At 47.1% G+C, this 20722-nt stretch overlaps 4 protein-coding genes across 5 annotated transcripts in view; 2 read left to right on the top strand and 2 right to left on the bottom strand.

Annotated features, from left to right (window-relative positions):
* The window catches only part of LOC135815933 (FACT complex subunit SPT16-like), a 34250-nt gene extending 31556 nt beyond the window's left edge, over nt 1-2694 (top strand). For both annotated transcript variants that reach the window (XM_065329287.1, XM_065329288.1), the window contains exons 30-32: nt 54-171; nt 845-913; nt 1572-2694. In XM_065329287.1, the coding sequence (XP_065185359.1) occupies nt 54-171; nt 845-913; nt 1572-1672 (288 nt within the window). In that variant the 3' untranslated portion in view covers nt 1673-2694. The remainder of the gene's footprint in view (nt 1-53; nt 172-844; nt 914-1571) is intronic.
* Nucleotides 2695-3771: 1077 nt separating this feature from the next.
* Nucleotides 3772-14441, top strand: LOC135815931 (deoxyadenosine kinase-like). Its single transcript, XM_065329286.1, has 6 exons — nt 3772-3998; nt 10629-10762; nt 11045-11149; nt 11554-11633; nt 12839-13066; nt 13617-14441. Exons 1-6 carry the CDS (start codon nt 3884-3886, stop codon nt 13750-13752), a joined length of 798 nt encoding a protein of 265 aa, XP_065185358.1. The 5' UTR covers nt 3772-3883; the 3' UTR covers nt 13753-14441.
* Nucleotides 14442-15930: 1489 nt separating this feature from the next.
* On the bottom strand, nt 15931-17510 carry LOC135815930 (V-type proton ATPase subunit D-like). Its single transcript, XM_065329284.1, has one exon. The coding sequence runs from the start codon at nt 17343-17345 to the stop codon at nt 16596-16598; it is 750 nt and encodes a 249-aa protein (XP_065185356.1). The 5' UTR covers nt 17346-17510; the 3' UTR covers nt 15931-16595.
* A 1290-nt stretch (nt 17511-18800) lies between these two features.
* Nucleotides 18801-20139, bottom strand: LOC135815929 (V-type proton ATPase subunit D-like). The gene has a single exon (XM_065329283.1). The coding sequence runs from the start codon at nt 19991-19993 to the stop codon at nt 19244-19246; it is 750 nt and encodes a 249-aa protein (XP_065185355.1). The 5' UTR covers nt 19994-20139; the 3' UTR covers nt 18801-19243.
* Nucleotides 20140-20722: the final 583 nt, after the last annotated feature.

The raw sequence follows: 20722 nt of genomic DNA, 5'->3' as shown, positions 1-20722 counted from the left end.
TTGTGTTACTTTTTCCTCGTCCGTCTCGTTGGACATGTTTTGCTGTGTTGTAGGATCAGGGCGGTGACGACTCAGAGGAAGAAACCGACTATCAGCCATCTGGCTCCGATGAACCATCCGACGAGTCGTCTGATGAAGATTATTCCGATGAGGCGTCGGAAAGTGATGAGGGTGAGACAGGCACTGCATGTGCGAATGGCTGGCGTATTGCATCCTACATTCCTTGTTGCGTATGCAGTTGAGCCCTGTGAGGCTCAACTGCATACGCCTGTTCTTATGGACACGTCACCTCGTGTTCTTTTGGTGGCTTGTGCAGCATGGTGGATGTCTTGTGCAGCATGGTGGATGTCTTGTGCAGCATGGTGGATGTCTTGTGCATCATGGTGGATGTCTTGTGCAGCATGGTGGATGTCTTGTGCAGCATGGTGGATGTCTTGTGCAGCATGGTGGGTGGTTTGGTGGTGATGCTTTCATCGTAGCACTGCACTGCTCGCCCATCCACTAGTAACGCTGTACCATACGTCTGAAGTGCAGTGGAACTCTGCTAAGAAGTAGTACCCCCATGCCCATGTGTAGTAGGAAAGTGTGTCAGAGACCGAGTGCGCAATAAGCAGCACCCCCCCCCCAATGGGCCGTAGGAAAGTGTGTCAGAGACCGAGTACGCACTAAGCAGTGCCCACCCCCCCCATGTGCAGTAGGAAAGTGTGTCAGAGACCGAGTACGCACTAAGCAGTGCCCACCCCCCCCCCCATGTGCATGTGCAGTAGGAAAGTGTAGCTTGCGTACTAACTACTAAGTCAGATTCACTGTGTTGCTTTTTGACGTTTTGTGCTGTGCCGTGCAGAAGAAGAGTTGGACTCTGATGAAAGTTCTGGCAAGGATTGGTCAGACCTGGAGGAAGAGGCTATTGCAGGTATGTATGACTTGCGCATGATGCTTATAATCTGCTTTTTTAGCAGCAACAAGTTGTGTGCCATTTGCACCCATATTCTCTTCCCCATAGAGACGCTTAGTGTGGTTACCAATGTTTGTTTTTTCAAGTACGTTTTGCTGACGACTTGGGAATCATGGTTTTTTGGGGGGGGTTCCAGCCTATTGCAGCCACAAACTCAAATCTGTCTTGACACACACATGACTCGGCTGGTGAACCATCACTGTATTTACAACAACGGGTTCAATCTTTGATGGTCTTGGTTCAAATAGCGGCACAATCTTCTATTCTATCAATCATACCGGTATTTCAGTTACTCTGAAAGCGCACAGCATTATATAGGGAACCTTTGCTGCCTCTTTTTTCTGCGAACACTTAACTGGGAGACATTGAGAAGGTTGTCTGGCATGTTATAATAATATTATATTTCATTCTACAGCTGCTATCATTTGCACAGTCAGCAGACTCACTGCTTGCCCAATGTTCGTCAGCAAAGTACTGTCAAATTCTACTTCCCGAGATGAATATTTTAAAAAAATGTTGTGAAGTGGGTGATATTGTAGTCTTTGACGTGCTAGAGCAGATTGAGGTGTTTTGTTGAAGCTGGCATTGATTTAGGCTGCTCTTTCTTCTTGTGCAGACGATAATGAGACCAACTTTGACGATGACGTCGAGGAACGGCCGCGCAAACGCAAAAGCAGCGGTGCGCCGCCAGTTAGTGCGGCTAAGCGCCGCCGTTGATTTTGATATGACGGAGGACTTGTGTGCTCTCGAAATGGGCAAACGGACCAGTCACCACGTCTGCTTCATGTTGTATTCTTGAATCTTGACGGACCGTAGCATCAAAGTCTCGCACTGAACGATGTGCAGTTACATTCACTCTGTGCTTCTTTTGCCAGTCGCGTTTGTTGCGAGCTAGTGCTGTAACCATGTCAGCAAAATGTTAATTGTGTCTGATCGTCCCCTACTGTTCCAGCAAGCCCCCTGCCCCCTCGGTTCTTCTACTCATTCAACACGTTTTCTTAGACCTTCTCTTATTCCTTCTTTTTAAAGCCCTGATGGATGTTCTTTTGAATTGCTTATGTCTATTTGCAATGCTGTGCATGTCGGCTGTAGACTCTATGCTGTTGTATATTAAATAAATAGGCTTACTTTGAGTGCTGGCTCATTCATCATCTGCACATTATGATGATTTTGTATGTTTTACTGCTGCTGACTCCTGCAAACTCTCACGCAGGATGTGTTCGCTCGTTTGTCTGTGTGTGTGTTTGTGTGTGTGTTTGTTTGTGTGTGTGTGTGTGTGTGCACGCGCACGTGGGCACTCACTGCGCTTTCACCGGTCGCCATCCATACTTTTGTTTTTTTTGTTTTTGTTTTTTTCTCTCTTTGTATCTTTCTGTCTGTCTTTCTGCGCGCATGTGTGTGTGTGTGTGTGTGTGTGTGTGTGTGTGTGTGTGTGTGTGTGTGTGTGTGTGTGTGTGTGCACGCACTGCGCTTTCATTAGTCGTCATCCGTACTTTTACTTTTTTCTTTTTTCTCTCTCTTTTTGTATCTTTCTGTGTCTCTTTCTGCGTGCATGTGTGTGTGTGTGTGTGTTTCTCTCCCTCATGCACACATGCACATACACACACGCACCCACACACACACACCCACACCACGCACGCACGCACACACACACACTCTCTCTTTCTCTCCATGTTTTGTCTTCCTCGACGCATGTATTCATGCGTGTCACCCAGACTTGATGTTTCAGTGAACCTAAACTGACTGCTTTGGCGATGATAGCACCGCGCGCGCGCGTGTGTGTGCGCGTGTGTGTGTGTGCAATCCCAGCACAAGCTACTACGGCTTCTGCTGTAGCATCGCTATCATCGCCTCCGGCGATGGGCGTCAAATGGTCGATGGTGTGTGTGTGTGTGTGTATGTGTGCGTTCCCATGCGTGGAAGTTTCAACGATTCTAAAGGCTACTAGGACATGGCAATCTACTCCACGAGTACTAGTATCGGCAAGAGTACATGAAAACCAGAGTGTGCAGCTTGGGGCCTTTTCTGCTATGGGTGTCTGTCACGGCGAAATTCCGTGATTACATCATATTTGGCCCAGATCTGAGGCGGGAAATGGCGTAGTGCGTACAACTGAGCTGCAGTTGTGCAGAAAGAGACCTGCTTGAATCCTGCTTGTACGCACTACATCACTAAAATGATGTAATCACGGAATTCCGCCGTGACAGCCACCCATCCGAGCTGCACACTCTGGTTTTCATGTACTCTTGGTATCGGTAACTCTGCTCTCTTTCAGTTCTCTGCGGCTTTCTTGCACTGCTGTCAATATACATGATTGTGGTGATTTTGGTAAGGGCAGCATTGCCCAGCAGTGGAGATGTGCGTGCGCGTGTGTGCGTGAGAGGGGGAGACAGAGAGACAGAGATTGATTGATTGATTGATTTTTATTTAAGGATAGAGAGGGAGAGAATCAGCAGGGAAATGACTGGACAAACCGCACTGCCTGCTGGAGAGCCTCGTCTCATGTCATGATGATCTTCTGTCACTTCTGACATAATCTCATGACTTGTACTCAGTATTGTAGATACACACTGACGGTCTGTACTAAATGGTGTAGTATAGTCAATAATAGATCTACATATTTTACAGCCTGGCTGGAATGCATGGTGGAGTGCATGACTCAGTGCACTGCACTAGTGACTGGATGTCGACGTCGCGTCGCGTCGCGACATGCATGATGATGCATGTCTGATCGATGATGATGACACACCAATCATTGGCTAAATATTTGGCGGGAAAGCAAGTAGGATTTGAGGTGGTGCGTGGCTTGCTTTTTCCATGTGGGAGCACTCTTTTCGTTTCATGCTTGTGTGAACCTCGGCTACTAGTAATACTGCGCTTGCGGATCGAGGACTCGTAGTGCAGCGTCGGTGATCAAGGTCGTAGAGAATGCTTGCCGGTGATCCTGTCGACGCCTCAGTGAAAGGCAAGAGCGCGCAGTTGTTGACAATGGACCAAAAAAACAGCTGCAAGGACATCTTCATTTCCATCAGTGGTCTCATTGGTAAGCTGTTCCAAGTCTCAGCGTTTCTCAGATAGTGAAGCAAGCACTACGATCATTACGATCGTTACGAGTTTCTAGAAAATACCACCTCGGACTGTAGACTACATTACATGTACTGACTTCCTTTCGAGTTTCGTTATTTGTAATGGGGTTGCCAGATGCTTTATAATACAGAACTTAGGGCATGTTCGATTGGTAAGGATCGGGATCCAGATCTCAGATCCCTCGGATCCTCCAGATTCAACTGAACACTTTATCTTGGACCTTGACTGTTGCCATATTGAAAATGGCGCTCACAAGGCACCCAAAAGGGTGAACGTCGTACTCATCGCGTGCGTCGTACAAAAAGTCAGCAAGGTCTATCTCCCACGGGTGTCCGCGCGTGGACACTCAACAGTATGGCGTCACTTTCCCTGGTTCGCAGTAGATGTTTCAAAAACGTACGATATAATAATAATTTTGTAAAAATTGTGTCAACCAAGCGGGTTCGACAGAAATGTACGAATCACAATGCAGCCGTGAAGGATTTGTACCCGAGTGCTTGCCACGGACACAACAAACAATGCAGTGCTGCAGCTGAGGAAACTATTATTTTGAAGGCGATCGCGAAGGAGATTGAGAGTCTTCTTGTTGAGGAGGAGAAGTGAGACGAAGTGAAGGCGATGTGACGTGAGGCGCTAGGCAAGGATTAATTACTTTGGTTTTGTTGTTTACATGTAGAATGTCAGTAAATCAGATCGTAGCAGGCCAACAAACTCGCACGCCGCAAAGAAAATAAATTCTGCTCTTCAACGAAATAAAGCTAGCTGTGGACTGGTACTTACTTGACTTGATAGAAGGCGAGTGCGGATTCACCTCTGACCGTCTGGCTGCTACTTGCTTCGGCTCCTCACAGCAGGTCTCGTTTCTGTGGCGTCTGGAGCAGTCTTGAGGAGGTGCATCTTTGCCATGGAATGGAGACGTTCGAGCTTGTTTGGCATCGAACTGTAGTCTCTTGCCAGACGGTTGAAGACGTTGTGGATACTCTCAGCACCCTGCTCAGCTAACAGACCAAGGCCTACACCTACTCTGCTCATCATGGGCACGGTGTGCTCTTCGAGTAGGTGCAGTTTGGGAGTAATGTTTCCCAACCCTCTCTCCACAACTTGCTTTCTGCAGAGAGACATGAAGTCTTCAACGTGCCCCGTCATGGCCTGGATGTCGTCGACTGTGACAGCTTTTGCATGGCTGAAGTGAGCCCGACATTTGCCATAGCTCGAGAACAGCTCTGCATAGCGCACAGTAATGGCAGTAATGTCAGCAAGCAAGGCTGGGCAGCGGGCTTCGACGATGGCCTTCGGTGCACCGGTGATCTTCAGGATGGCGTCATCTTGCAAGGCTATGTGGATGTGATTGCCGATAAATGCGCCTCCGAAGTACACTTGCCTCTCAATGTTCAGTGACTGAAGTGCTGCCTCGATGCTCTGTGAGCAAGGGCCTTCAAAGTCTTTCTTCAATCCTTTCTTTTGCAATTCGGCTGTAAGTTTTTCACGCTCTGCACATAGCTCCTGATGCTGCTTCGTGAGGTTCTGGCATGACAACTGCAAGGCACCAGCAATTGCCTGTACATTCAGTTGCTGCGTCTGATGAATGGCAACAAACTGCAGTAGCTGCTGCGCCGCTGCCAGCTCCTGTGCTTTTGTTGCAATTGAACTCTCAAGGGCTTGGACGGTCTTATAGCCAGAGAGTAACGTGGTGAATGCGGAGCTTTCGCTGGCAGCTGTAGAGCCCTGCATGGCAAGCTGGACATCGATCCGCTTAACCTCTGTCAGCATAGCGCTAAGGATCCAGGGATAGATGCCTAAATCCAGATGCAGCACCGGTATTACGACATTATGCAGCGGAACGGGCAGAACTGCGGCACGCAACACATTGTTGTACAGCTTTGCATTCTGATGAACGCTGCCTGCTGCCTGAAACTGTTCAAGATCATGAGCCAGCTGGCCAAGATTCCTTGGGACAGTGTTGGCTGCAGGACGCTGGTCTTTCGGCTGGCCGATATCCTTCCGCGTCGAAAGGCAATGCAGGCAAGGTCGTTGGCCCCGCGCTCCAGACAATCCGAACATGTTGGTCTGGTACTCGTAATCTCCAAACAAGAACACGTCGAATGACTTGCCATGCCACGTTTGCTCTGTGAGCAGGTTAGTCACTTGCTGCCTGTACCGTCCCATGGCTGTCTCCAAGTTTGCTGGACTGTCCTTTTCACTGAACACAATGATCGGTATGGTTCTAGTGATGGAATTCGGATGGGCCACATTGGCAATCTGGAGGCAGAACTTGAACATGCCGCCGCCGTGATCTCCTCCTATCTTTACCCAGATCTGGTCATCGGGTATTGCCCCTTCATGCCACGTCAGCAGTCCCTTGGCGTCATACCAGTCCAAGTAATGCATTACAATGGCGACCAAGTCAGGGAAGTATACACAGTTTGTGAGCTGCACCTCACCTTGCCCATTCACCATTGGTATCTTCTCTGCTGTGTATGCTGGTAGCTTGGTGGCAATGAACTGGCGTATCCCCTGCTCAGACTGTAAATGTACATTGAACCCTTTCAGCCATCTCCGGAGCTTTCGCAGCTTGAGCCATGGCAGGTTAAGGTCGGCTTTGATGGCCAGTGCTGTCCCTGCTTCTGGGGTCTTTGCGCCAATGCCAGCTTCTATCAGCAGCTTATCTTGCTCTTTTTTGGACATGCGCTGCAGGCCAGCTACCTCTTGCGCTCTAGCACCTTCATCACCACCACACACAGACCGTGCAATATTTTTCATTTCCCCAGACCGTCTGTCTGTTGTTTTTCTGCTTGCATCTGCTGACGATATCTCTGCCACTGTTATTCTTGTGTATGTCTTTGGCTTCCCTTGTGGACTGGCTTTGACCTCCAGCTTTCCGTCTGTCTCTTTTGCTCCAACCAAATGTGCTGTAAGACGATCAGACAAAGCTCCACGCAGCTTGGATGGTGATGCGTGAACTATATCATTCGCCGTGCTGTTTGGTTTGATGTGTGGTGGTGGCGGTGTGGACGTGGGGTTGTTCTCGGGGTTGTATTGGCATTGTGCCACATGCTGCTTGAGGCTAGCGAGCGGAATGACTGCTGGGCAGCCGACGACTGATGTTTGGTAAAAATCACAGTGAATGCTCCATTTCGCTGTGACACGTTGTAGGAGTGCATTTGGTGTCTCCAGTGTAGATGCCAGCATGGGTGCAGTACAATTAGGACATTTGTTACTGCCACTCAGCCACTGGCAAATGCACGCACTGCAGAACATGTTGCTGCAGCAGTGTGATTGTACTGCACAGCCAGCAATTGAGTAACAGATACAGCACACAAATTCGCTCATTGCGGAAACATCCAGAAAACGATCCGGCGTTAGCTCAAGGTCCGCTTTGTAGCTAGGCGACGCACGCTTCGCTACAGCGTTTGCATTAACATCCATTCCACAGCTGACTTCCTCATGGTCACTATCAACAAGGCATGTGGAGGAGGATGATGATGCAGACGAAGTTAACCGTTTCCTCTTGCCCTCGGCTATCTTGAGAGCATTCCCCCGTAACGCTGGCTTTCGTTTTGCAGGCCGACCACCCTTTGACGCCTGATCTTTCTTGACACACACTGAACAATTTGTGCGTGCATGCGGAGCCCACTTCATGATCTCACCACATCCACCACCGCGCCAGACACCACCACTCTTGACATTATCTAATGCGCGCGCACACAATATGCATATGCACTTGGGATGGATGTGTGGGTCATCTTGTGACACATTGATGTTGTGGACTTTCAGTATTTCCGGAATGTACTGGTCGACACAGTAGGTCATCGGACTACTGTGTGCCGCCAAGCTCACTCCTCCGATGCGACACACAGTGTCCAAGTAGGCTAGATGATCATCCATTACAGCAAAAAGGCACCAGAATAAGCCCAGCACGTAAATCGAAATTCCAGCACGTAATTGATCCAGACCAACGTAGATCGCTTGAAAACACTCCAGAGCTCAGCTAAAAACTCTAAGCTAAGCCAGGAAAACTCTACGAAGATGTCTGAAGGTGGACCTTTACCTGGGCAATATCTCAAAAGAACGACGAAGGCGCCAACAAGAGCATAGTTGGAAAAACAAGCGGTTGACTTCTCGAAATGACTTCTTTTTGGACCAAAAGACCAGTGGAGCTCGGCAAGGACATAACACGATGCATAAACCCAATATACTGGGGAAACCTGTCTAAAGTGGGGTTAGGAAGGGCCAGAATCAAGCTGATGTCGATGAAAATTGGGCAGGAATTTGTGAGCACAGTGCTTGAGATCGCGGCAGTTCACCGTTTTTTTATGGATGCGTGTCGCCATTTTGAATGTCGATATTTTGCGAAAAAAAACACCCGTGCTCCATCCACGTGTACATGTACGTGTGCGTACCACAATGTGTACAAAAATGATTTTTACCCGCCATATACGCACAAAGGTCACATTTGGATCCGTTGGATCCGGTGAACCCTGCTCCCCGAGGTGGGTTGACCGGATCCAAATCCGAAGGATCCGGATTCGACCAATCGAAAGGGTGCGAATCCAGTGGATCCGGTGGATCGGGATCCCGATCCTACCAATCGAACATGCCCTAATTTTACTGCAGGAGTTCTTACAGTAAACAGTACCGGTAGACTACTACTCTTGGTACATGAGTTTGTACCGCGTACCGTATGATGCTGCATCGATGATTTGCTCAATTATTTTGCCCGTACAAGAGACTTTATACTAGACAACTATACTACTATTACTAGTACATGGATACATGGCTTGTACTACCAAGTCTTGGTACTGTACTACCTAACATACCGTAAAAGTCCGTAAATAAGTACCTGCCCGAAAGAAATACCCCCTTCATTCTTTTGGCTCTGTCTGGTGAAGTCAAGTCAAGCCCGATAAACATACTGCCCGAAATAAGTACCGTTACGATGCGCACATGCAGCACGTAGCATGTACATCGACATGAAAATGACTTCTCCACTACACACAAGTCAGGTCCGAAAGTTAGTTCGTGCCCGAAAGTCAGTACCCGCCCGAAAGTTAGTACGGGTGTGGTCACTAAATTCAAAAGTAAATACGTACTTATTTACGGACTTTTACGGTACTGTAAATCAAAAAAATTGGCCGGTGAGATTTCCGATTTCGAAATAAAACTTTTGGCCGTCATTTTAAACTTTGGCCGATTGGAGTTTTCAAAAAAGAAATCGATCGGTAGTTGTTGCTCTCACATACATCCATGGCTGAATTATGCATCATTTGCCTCTTAGGCCACCTAGAATTAATTCGTTGTTTCGGGTCACTTCACTCATCCGTACCAAGGTCGGTCGGGTTTATTTTTTATTTTATTTTTTATTTTGGTTTACGTCCATGTGCATACATGTACATCGAATAGCTTTTGTCCATCTAGCCAGTCGATCAATACTGACTGTAGTATAGACAATCCAGCGCAGTCATTGTCCCATCAGATCCAGGTCCCCTCCAGGACCAGATCTTGGCCTCGCTGGCAAACGAGTCTGACGAGCAGCTCTCATCTTGAAAACTTCTGTAAATAGCGAAAAGGTGGCGGAGCTGATCCTGTTTCAGGACCGATTGCGGATCGGAGATAGAAGACAACGTCGTCACCAAGCGCTGCATCCTGTCATTTGGCTAGCCATGGCTGCTTCTGAGGTGGATGTCTGGACTGCTATTATTAGGGTCGCGTGTGTACATACTAACATAGTGTAGTCTGTACATTTGCATGCACTATAAAAAAAACATTTTGCGGTCGGGTGAAAAAAGACGGTCGGTCGGGTGACCCGAAACAACGAATTAATTCTGGATGGCCTTATGACAAACTTTTGCGTGCGATTTATTTTGGCCGGTTGGCACCAAGCGACGAAATCAGCGAAATTAAATCGCCAGCGAAAATGAGTTGATTTACAGTATGCGGCATCATAGATCACTACCTGTACTAGTGCTATAGTACATGTACTTGGAAGTATTACAGAGATGAAGGCAGCCTCGTTTGCGGTCAAAATAAACACTATACAGGTCGATTTGCAGCGCAATGTTACAATATGCATATGCAAACTAAGCAAAGGAAGTGCGGAAGAAAACCGATCCGAGAAGTACTGTGCTGTGAACCACGCACAGGAGCAGGTACGATCAATAAAGTCACAGTAGTATGACAGTACGCATGGAAGTTAGCGGCCAAGGCCAGCCCTCGCAAATTGTCAGCCCGCCGAGACAACGACGTGACCCCCGAGGACGAAGGTCGACATCCCGGGAAACTGCGAACTGATGGTAGATCCGCGTCCAGGACATGACGTTACTGACGGCCTTGGAGGCTAGCTGGTACTGCATGATCTAATGCTGAACTGTGCTCTCTTTAAGACTAGGCACATTTTTAGTGATATCCTACTCAGGCATGTGAGCAAGTCATACCTGTAGATTTCACGTCCGAGCGTGTTCTACGCTGACTGAATGTTCTTTACCATGTTGCAGGATTGCCAGCCGCGCTTACAATGTACGATGTATATGAGGTTGCTTTGCTCTCACTAAAAGAATGAATGTATCATTGTGTCATTGTCTATTTCAAGGTGCTGGCAAGTCGACGCTAGCTACCGAACTTGCCAAGCTGATGGACCTGCCTTGCCATTATGAGCCTGTTCTCGATAATGAATACTTGGCCGACTTCTACAAGGATCCGGCCAGATACAGCTTTCCTCTTCAGGTCTGGGACTGTCTGTTGTCATTACCAATGTTCCAGTGTCAAAGCGTTCATCAAAATGTGCACTGCCATTCAGCTGCGGCATTGCGGACACTTCTATTTCATGCTACGCGCATCATACATGCGTACCTGTTTTTTTGTTTGTAAAGACCACACGTATCTTCTGTACACCATGCATTGGTCACAAGACACAGCTTTCACTGTGCTAAAAGTACCTCTGTGCCAAGAAATGGACACTGATTTGGACTTTGCAATGCGTTTTGTTCTTGTTCCAATGGACTGCAGGTCTACTTGCTGAATCGCAGGTTTCAGCAGCATCAGCAGATCATCTGGTCCGGGAAGGGCGGTGTTCAGGACAGGACCATTTATGAGGATTCTGTGTTCGCCAGGGTGAGTTGCAGCCTTGTGTGTGTGTGTGTATGTGTGTGCACGCGCGTGTGTGATGTCTTCGTGTTAAAATCAAGAGCTGGGCTGGACAACTGGAGATGAGATAGGCTGGAGGTAGGGGAGGGGCGCACTGTAATTATGGCTTACATATCAGATCTCTTTACGGAGTACATGTACCCGCATTAACCTGGTCCTGGTCCTGCCAACGATATGTCAATGGCTTTCTGACTTGCAATATTATCTGAGGTAGAGCCGGCATTCGTTTCTGTTGATAGAACTTGATACAGTATCTGGGCTGTTCTGCCCATCCTTTTCACGTCCGCACTGCCGAGCCTTCCTCTGTATGTGTGTGTGTGTGTGTGTGGTGTGTGTGTGTGTGTGTGTGTGTGTGTGTGTGTTTGACCCAGGTGCTAAAAGATTCTGGCATGATGGAGCCCAGAGAGTTTGAAACGTACACGTCTTTATTTAGCAACATGTCCAATTTCATGTAAGTGGCACTGTTAGTATTCACAATACACAACGCATTCACCAATTTGTTTAGTGTGCCTTTCCGGGTGTGGAACAATAGCGGATATCAATGGAGGACATACCTTGTGCATGCAGTATCTCTGTCTAAACACCTCAGACCTCAGACATGCCCATCGCGGAAGCGATGATAGCGAACAGCTATGTTAGACATAGCAACTTGTGCTGGGATTACACCATTCAACAGCTTGCAAGGCTGATGAATTGACCGCCACTATTTTTAGCCTGGTATCCACCACACAGCTGTTTGAAGTGACTTTTTCTGGCCAGTGAATCCCTATTTTTCATTTTTTCCATTTTTTTTTACGCACACACACCACACCACATACTCCGGCATACACTGGCTAGCGCCGGCTGTAGGTAACCACCCAGGAGAATGAAAGAAAAGTCAGGAAGAGTCCGAGAAAGAGAAGAAAGACGTGTGCGACCATAATCGTCGGGAATTGAACCCGCAACCTCTCGATTGGAAATCGACTGCACATACCACTGCACCATATGGGACACTCTAAACACACACACACACACACACACACACACACACACACACACACACACACACACACACACACACACTTGTACGTGCTTGTGCTTGCTCACTGCATAAACTGGTCACGTGGGTCTCACCGTGAGAGGGGAGATACATTCAAAAGGAATCTTGGACAGATGGCTCAATTGGCTATTGCACCGCCCCATGGCCGACACACCCTGAAATCCCCAAACTCTGGGTGGACTTGGAAATGATCCCACTTATGGGCTCGCCACACCTCAATAAGTGGTTGATGACAAGCCTGAAGGTGCAGCATCAGGGTATCCGTCCCGGGATCCAACTGCAGTTACCCCTGCCCCCAGTGAAGGTAATACTTGCTATTGGTGTGGGTGGCTAAATCAGAGTGGATCTGATATAAGCTCCACTAGCACCATTGATTGCACATGCGAGAGTTAATCTAGCCAGAGTAGTCCATGGTTAACAGGTCTATATGCTTCAAATAGAAAGTATGTACCAACAAAGGTGGCAGGTACAACATTGCACCTTCAACCAACCGAGCCCGTTAGCAACAGACCCAACACTATGTGGCACAAGTGTACCCACCAACCGAACTACCTGGCACACACACACACTCTCTCTCTCTCTCTCTTTCTCTCTCTCCTGTGATATTCCCCTTTTAGGAAGAAGCCGAATTTAATCGTTCACCTTGACGTTTCTCCGGAGGAGAGCAAACGGCGTATAGCGATGCGCAATAGAGACTGCGAGAAGACAATCACACTGGACTACCTCACCAATCTGCACGCTGCCTACGAGGACTTTCTGCAGGAGATTGCCCGCATCATCCCCGTCATCCGTGTTAACTACAACCAGTTCCGCACTGCGCAGGAGATGGCTGAAGTCATCCTTCGGTAAGGCGCGTTGCGGCGAGATTGCTGTGGAATCTGAGAGCTACGCGCACACACACACACACACACACACACATACACCTTTGTCCTTGGTCTCACTGCCATAATTGTCACGCGTCCCCTGTGCAGGGGTCAAATAACGTAGGGGGCTCAGCATCGAGGTAGGTAGAAGTCACTCACTTCCGTCGTGTCTGCCACATCTCGCACACTGTGGAGTTGGAACCCCATGTGGATTTGCAGCATCGGCTGCACGCTTCACAATGGGCCTTTGAACAATCTAAGTTAATGCGTCGCTTCTGGGGCGAATGTGTTGAGCTCCATCAGGGTCTAGCTGAGCAAGGCAAACGCCTCCAGGTCGGTCGGTGGTGCTGCTGCTGCTGGTTGTGGTGATAGTGGGAACAGCAAGAGCTCTGGAGGGTAATGCATTCTGTGACTGTGTACGCTCGCGCACACGCACACCAGTATAACTGCATACAACTCACTTGCTTCGAAAGTGTTCCCTTCGTGCTAAACCCTTCTCCCCGCTATACTCTTCTTTGCTTTCCACGTGTAGGGAGTATAGCGAAATGCAATCCATCCGCAACGTGGACTTTGACACGCCACGGTCGTCTACGTCTGGTATCTTCACCCCTGGCTCTACGCCGTCAAAGCCACAGCACCGACCCCAAGCTGAAAGCATGGAAGCCTAGTGGTGCTCCGGCCCTGAGCACCAGTGGCAAATGACGGTAACTACTACTGTCGTGTGTGCTGCCGCTCTGCTTCGGAATAGTGAATCATGAAATACTGATATGTCGGTAGCTGTTGGCTCTCAGTCTCCGCGGTGATCTGACTCATGAAACTCATCAAATCATACAGCTCTTTACTGGTTTTAGTTGCCAGAAGAATCATTTTACAAAAAAACGTTGCTACCTGTGAATAGTTGATTTCGTCATTTATACAATTACAATATACTCTCTAATTTCACATAAACAGACCGACTGGCATACGTCAGTGATGACTCATAGTGTACAAATTATTAACGTTCATGCTATTCCTGTTTCTAGGGCCTGTGTTTTTGAATGGCCACAACCTAGTCTTAGTGGCCTGCTATCTGTATGAGTGTATGGCAGTGCTGCCTGTAATTTCTCTTTGACCCGACCACGTCACTATGCACATGTAGCTACCGGACCTGACTTAAACTTGCTGCTGCTGCTGCTGCTGCCAGTACTAGGCATTTGGACACATGTACAATCATGTACTCTGCTGTGTTGTCACCTTTTTATCGTTACATGATGGCATTATTGTAGTAGAGTATCAAGGCTCTCAGCCAGCTGCTGACAGACTGTTGGATTTCACAAGTGGTACATTTTTAGGAAGAAAAAAGGACCAATGAACTATACGTTACGCTATAATGTCCGCTAACACCACCAGTTACTTGACAATCAGCTCATGCGATAACATGCGATATCTGGCGGTGTTTATATACATGTAATAGTGGACATCATAGCGTAACTTGTAGTTCATTGGTCCTTTTTTCTTCCTATAAATCCTTGGCTCTCCATCCGAGTCTTATTAACTATGAGTCTATGATACAGTTTTGTTTGACTTTGTTCATGTAAGAATGTCGGCAACAGGAGACCTGTCATTTTCGAGAACGCTTGCACTTCAACTGAATAATCAGAATACACAGTGCACTGTAAAAATTAATGCCGTATCCCTCGGAGACAGAAGTAGTATTCAGTCCACCACATTTCTACCCTCGTTAGTACACAAACGGGGGGGGGGGGGGGGGGGTGTCAATGTTTTGTCTTATAACGAATATTACTTGCGTGTATGTGTTTCAGGCGTCAGGGGATTTTTGATCGTTGTCTACTAATGAGGTTTGTCCTGTAACCGATGTCGTACTAACGAGGGTACAGTAGACCAATATTCAGTATTCACCCATACAAGAATGTGTTGCGGATGGAACAAATCCGGTGATCACCCACGATTCACATTACAACCCCGTGTGTTCAGAAGTGCAGTCTGCCTGCCGCAAGACTGCCCGCTACTAGTAATAGTATCTCACATACAGAAGAACTCAGAGTGAATACTATGCATGTGCTGACCGACTCTTGAGCAGCAAGAATTTTAACTTGATCCATGTGCACATGATGGATGCACGTTCACTTTCAATGTTTTCATGCAACTGAAACTCACTGAATTCTGGCAGAAGTCATGGATTTCTCAGAAATGGCCACAGGGAAATTTGCATCTGTTGACTTGCGGTTTCCTCCGAGGCCGAGGAAATAGTGTGTGTGTATGGACCATGGACTGCTTCTGGCTAGATTAACTCTTGTGTAATCAATGGTGCTTATAGTGAAGCTTTTTATCAGATCCACTCTGATTTAGCCACTCACACTAGTAGCAAATATTACCTTCACTGGGGGCAGGGGTAACTGCAGTTGGATCCCGGGACGGATACCTGATGCCGTCAATCCTTTTTCTGCACCTTGTCCTCACCCACTTACTGAGGTGTGGTGAGCCCATAAGTGGGATCATTTTCAAGTCCACCCAGAGTTTTGGGGATTTCAGGGGGTGTCGGCCGTTGGGCGGTTCAATAACCAATTGAGTCATCTTTCCAAGATTCCTTTTGAGTCTCTCTCCCCTCTCCTGGGGGGACTCACGTGACCAGTTTTGGCAGTGAGCAACAAGTACAGTACAGTGTGTGTGTGTGTGTGTGTGTGTGTGTGTGTGTGTGTGTGTGCGCGGCACTACAACACGCGTCCGTATACCGGTGCACGATTTTAATAGTCTGCACTCGGAGCGCTGTACAGGTTGCTGTACTAATACCAAGGCCAGGGTGATGTCTTTAGCATGGTAGTGCCGTCACTTCGTCTCGAATCGTCTAAACATCACAGCGGGTCTGGGGAAGAGCTTTGAAAATGACCAAAACATCATGCCGATCCACGAAAACGTATTGCAAGAAATCTCCGAAATCAGTATCAAAATTATAAATTTTAGAATTGCGATCAACAGAACGAGCTGAACCGACATTTCACTAAGGCTTTATTGTATTCAAAAAACGGATTGTGCTACTGGAGTGACAATGCCAAACGTTTGAAGTTCCGTTGAAATGTAATGGCAGTACATGTACTCGAAGTACTTGACCGGACCAGCCATCAATCCTCTACAAAACAAAAGCAGGTTATCTAACGTTAGCTATCGGCCTTCAATGAAAACTAGAAATTAGAACTGCGGGAAGATGAATTGTGACGTACGGATAAGTTCCTTGTTCAAACCCACTGACTACAGCGTGGTTCTGTATATTATTGAGCTTAGTCGCGCAATAAATCAATTTTACAAGCAATTCTAAGCAGGCATTTCCAGCAGTTGTCCTGACTCGCACAAAAGGGATGTCCTAATAGTAATAATCATTGTGCATTAAATAGATCGTTCAATATAAATGACAGAACTTATCTCCTACAGGTAGAGCTGACTACCCTCTATTCACTGTCTATTGGCTCGCACAGCACCGGTCCTATGCTACGAGCACATTGCATACACTGCTTACCTACATAAACAAGATATCCTGATCAATTTGACCAAACACGAGATTAGGTGCCTCGGCATTATTTACTCCATTGCACGCGTTCAACAAAGCTTCGGCCTCCTTCTTCGCCCGCATGTCCTTCTTCTTCTCCTGGATCTTCTTTAGCCGATAGAACTCCTCTCGCTCTTGCTCGTCAAGCTCCGTCGTGATGTACGCAATAGTCCGCTCCACACGTGGAATGATGACGTGCTCAATAGCGTTCACTCGGCGGTTTGTCATCTTTATCACTTCATCCAATGTGATGAAACTTGTCTGGAGTGAAGCAAGGGCAACCATCAAGGTCACTCCCTTGGAAAAGAACTCCTTGCATCGTGCTACCTGCTGACCTCCTCTGGACAGTCCAGTCCACTGGAACGCGTCTGAGCCATCAGTGTAGGCTTCAAATACTGGAAGGGTTACACCAGCTACATTGTCCGTCCCGGAGCGAACTTTTGTTTGAGCTTTATCCACATTCTGCATGACAACGGGTCCAATGTCACCAGCAGCATAAACTGCCTCCGTCAGAGAGAAAGTAGCCTGTTTCATCACTTCTCCCATTAGCGTTTTCGTTTCGATAATCTTGGCGAGAATCTGGCGGAAACGCATCGTCAGCGCATCAGCTTTCTTTTTCAGCAAACTGTGCCCTTTCTGAGCTGCTTTTAGTCGTCCTTTCATGCCCTGCAAGGCCATCCGCGAGGGAAACACCGCGATCCTCTCTCCCTGTCCAGACATCTTTCTAGTGTGCTACGAGCAGGGTCTATGAGACGGGAAGCAACGACTGAAAGCAGGGAGGTTAGCAACTGCAACACACACACGATCACAGTTCGTATCGTCAACACTCGCTCCTCGGCTTTAGCACCTGTCGACCACACTTCCACACTCAGTGAAAGTGAAGAGTTTCGCCACTGGCACTGGCACTGCACTGCTCGACGCTCCGTTGCTACCGTCACGCTCCGCTGTTCCTCTTGACTTGACTGAGCCAGTTCGCTTCTCACTCTCAGATGACTACGTACATGACATGACCATGATGACTAGCATTGACTACAGTCTCCAGTCAAGAATTTCAGGAGCTATTGTTTGATGGGTCGTTAGATAGAGGCCGGTGTTTGTGAGACTGCAATCATTTAATGTTTCTTCCTTAGTGGTGTAGGTAGATTCTGTTTTGTAAGCATAGTAGGACTACTTTTGTTTTGTAAGTCAATCTCATTCTCCACGCTTTGCTGTCTTTTGGTTATGTTTTAAAGTAGTTTTTATGACCTGATGTTTGTTTTTTATATTTGTAGTTCTATTGTTGACATCTTTTGTCTTTTCTTTGGGTTTTAAAAGGTTAACTTCATCCTCGTGTTCCTATTGCCTTGTATTGGAATTTGCCCATAAAAGTGGCTACGGTGTGATAATGCATTTCTATAAATTATTTCGTGTTTTAACATTATTTTCAGAAAATTGCTCTTACAATACCTTGCGTTTCATATTCATAATATTGTTGCCCGTAAAAGCGGCTTGGCCACATTGACTACAGTCTACACTATAGTATGAGATTGAGTACACTAGTATGAGTCAGGGAGTCGTAAAATACCGGTATTTTACGACTCCCTGGTATGAGTATGAGATAGTATGACAGTATTCATGATGAGCAGGCGATACAATCATGTACATGTACATGTACCAAGACTTGGCAAGAGTACATAAAGTAACTGTTTACGGTATAATAATAATTTTGTCCTCTTGCTATGCGATAATACAATTAGTTAGTATACACATGGATCATCGATCACTAGCACTATGGTAGACCTACATAGCATCCTGGTATACCATGGTATACGCGTGGTGCCTAGACTGCCATGCAGGGAGCCCTACACATTATGTAGGGCTCCCTGGTGCCATGCATCAGTGCCAGTGACAGTGGGACTAGTACCACAAATGCACAATCATGTAGTTTGCCAGAGAGTCGTATTTTACGAAGAGGAGGGATAATGGACATGGTTATGTACTCTAGACTAGTCTAGGCCTTTGTCCGGGCAGCCCCAGTGGCTTCCACGGACTTTCGGTAGTTTGAAGTAGGGCTTGCTTCTTACAACTTGAACCACTGAAAGCAGGTGTTCAGCAGGTACACTGTATCTAGATATTGACTGAGAACGAGGAGGTCAATATGAAAGCCGAGTAGTCAGTACCGAGGTCAAGCCGAGGTCTTTGACCAGGTTTTTATTTCACACATCGACCTAGTACGAAGTCAATATTAGATTTATCACGACAAACCAAAGCATTTTTTCAATCCCTAGGAAGGAGTCAAATATATAAGCAGTCAACAAAGCCGTAAGGAATGAAATATGCAGGAAAATTAGATAGCAAGGAATGCACACCTGATTGTTAATCGGCATGAAAATTCCACACATAGGAGACGATATCGATTGGGTGACATTGACAATGATTTATAAGAAAGAGAAAAAAACATTAAAATAACTTTTTCTGTGAGTTACACACTTTACAAAATACATCATGTCACGGATCAGAAGATGGTTGAAGAGCTGGGACAATACATGTACCCAGAAGAGAAGGATGAGGAGTCAATGACCGACAGAAAAAGGTCCCATGCAGTAATGCAACAGACAGCAGTGGTTACAGCAGTGGTGCTATGTGAATAAAATGTCCTCATCCACTCCTGACGCCAGCAAATTGGGTGCTTCCCGACTACCACCATCGGTGGTGTTCAGCAAAGCTAGCGCCGCCTCCTTCTTCGCCCGCATTTCCTTCTTCTTCTCCTGGATCTTCTTCAGCCGATAGAACTCCTCTCGCTCTCGCTCATCAAGCTCTGTCGTGATGTACGCAATCGTCCGTTCAATGCGTGGAATGATTACATGCTCAATGGCGTTAACTCGACGGTTTGTGATCTTTATGACTTCATCCAATGTGATGAAACTTGTCTGTAGTGATGCTAGCTCCACCATCAAGGTCACTGCCTTGGAAAAGAACTCCTTGCATCGTGCTACTTGCTGACCTCCTCTGGAAAGTCCAGTCCACTGGAAAGTGTCTGAGCCATCAGTGTAGGATTCAAATACTGGAAGGGTGACACCAGCTACATTGTCCTTCTTGGAGCGAACTTTTGTTTGAGCTTTATCCACATTCTGCATGACAACGGGTCCAATGTCACCAGCAGCATAAACTGCCTCCGTCAGAGAGAAAGTAGCCTGTTTCATCACTTCTCCCATTAGCGTTTTCGTCTCGATAATCTTGGCAAGAATCTGGCGGAACCGCATCGTTAGCGCATCAGCTTTCTTCTTCAGCAAACTATGCCCCTTCTGAGCTCCTTTTAGTCGTCCTTTCATGATTTGCAATGCCATTCGTGATGGAAACACGTTAATCTTATCTCCTTGGCCCGACATCTTTCAAGTTTCTGGAGACGAGAAAGCTAAATGATCGGATTGTTCCAACAGACGCGGCCGAGGAGAGCTGGTTAGGGCCTAGCGCCTGAGCTCCGGAATTGCACTCGCTTCGCTCGAAAATTTACGTGGAGATTATCAAAATGTCAATGCCCACACAGCCGGCCATGCATGCGCCATAGCGCATAGCATTGGCGCTAGGCCAGCCCGGCCGCACGCTCCGGAGACGTCATCCGTGGCCTACAGTACATACAGTAGTAACATGACTGTACATGTACAGTACTGTCAGTAGTGGAAATGCGGACGCGGTGCCCGTGATAAGGCGTGGGGTTCGACTCGTGACTTGTCCTCCAAATCAAAGGCAAATGATCGGAATCTGTGCAGATTCGAGCAAAATAAAAGCAAGCTCGGCGCGACATGCATAATGATTATGTACAGCTTCTTTCGTAGGTACATGTATGTGCAATGTGATAAAAAAATTATATATAAAAAAAACAGTCATGTAGACTACATGTATGCGCTAGCGCTTGCGATCGCGACCATGCATTAGCAGTAGATCAGCTACTCGAGTCGTACTCGTACAATCATGTACTGTAGATCTGCCTGTTACTGTTAGCTGTATTCCTGCAAAGAATTCGCTTCTTTGAAATAGAATGTAGTGAATATGTCTGTGCCAGAGTGTGTTTGTCGATAATGAGTGACACAGGACAGTAAAGAACATCGGTGATGAGT

This window comes from Sycon ciliatum, chromosome 4 (genome assembly GCF_964019385.1).
Source record: "Sycon ciliatum chromosome 4, ocSycCili1.1, whole genome shotgun sequence".
NCBI lineage: Eukaryota > Metazoa > Porifera > Calcarea > Leucosolenida > Sycettidae > Sycon > Sycon ciliatum.
The sequence above is the reverse complement of the archived record's forward strand: the minus strand, read 5'-3'. Positions and strand labels throughout refer to the sequence as shown.

Coding starts and splice junctions, on each gene's coding strand:
- LOC135815930 (XM_065329284.1), bottom strand. CDS start 17,345: ATGTCTGGACAGGGAGAGAGGATCGCGGTGTTTCCCTCGCGGATGGCC.
- LOC135815929 (XM_065329283.1), bottom strand. CDS start 19,993: ATGTCGGGCCAAGGAGATAAGATTAACGTGTTTCCATCACGAATGGCA.
- LOC135815931 (XM_065329286.1), top strand. CDS start 3,884: ATGCTTGCCGGTGATCCTGTCGACGCCTCAGTGAAAGGCAAGAGCGCG. Junction 10,763..11,044: donor GATACAGCTTTCCTCTTCAG/GTCTGGGACTGT, acceptor AATGGACTGCAG/GTCTACTTGCTGAATCGCAG. Junction 11,634..12,838: donor AGCAACATGTCCAATTTCAT/GTAAGTGGCACT, acceptor TTCCCCTTTTAG/GAAGAAGCCGAATTTAATCG.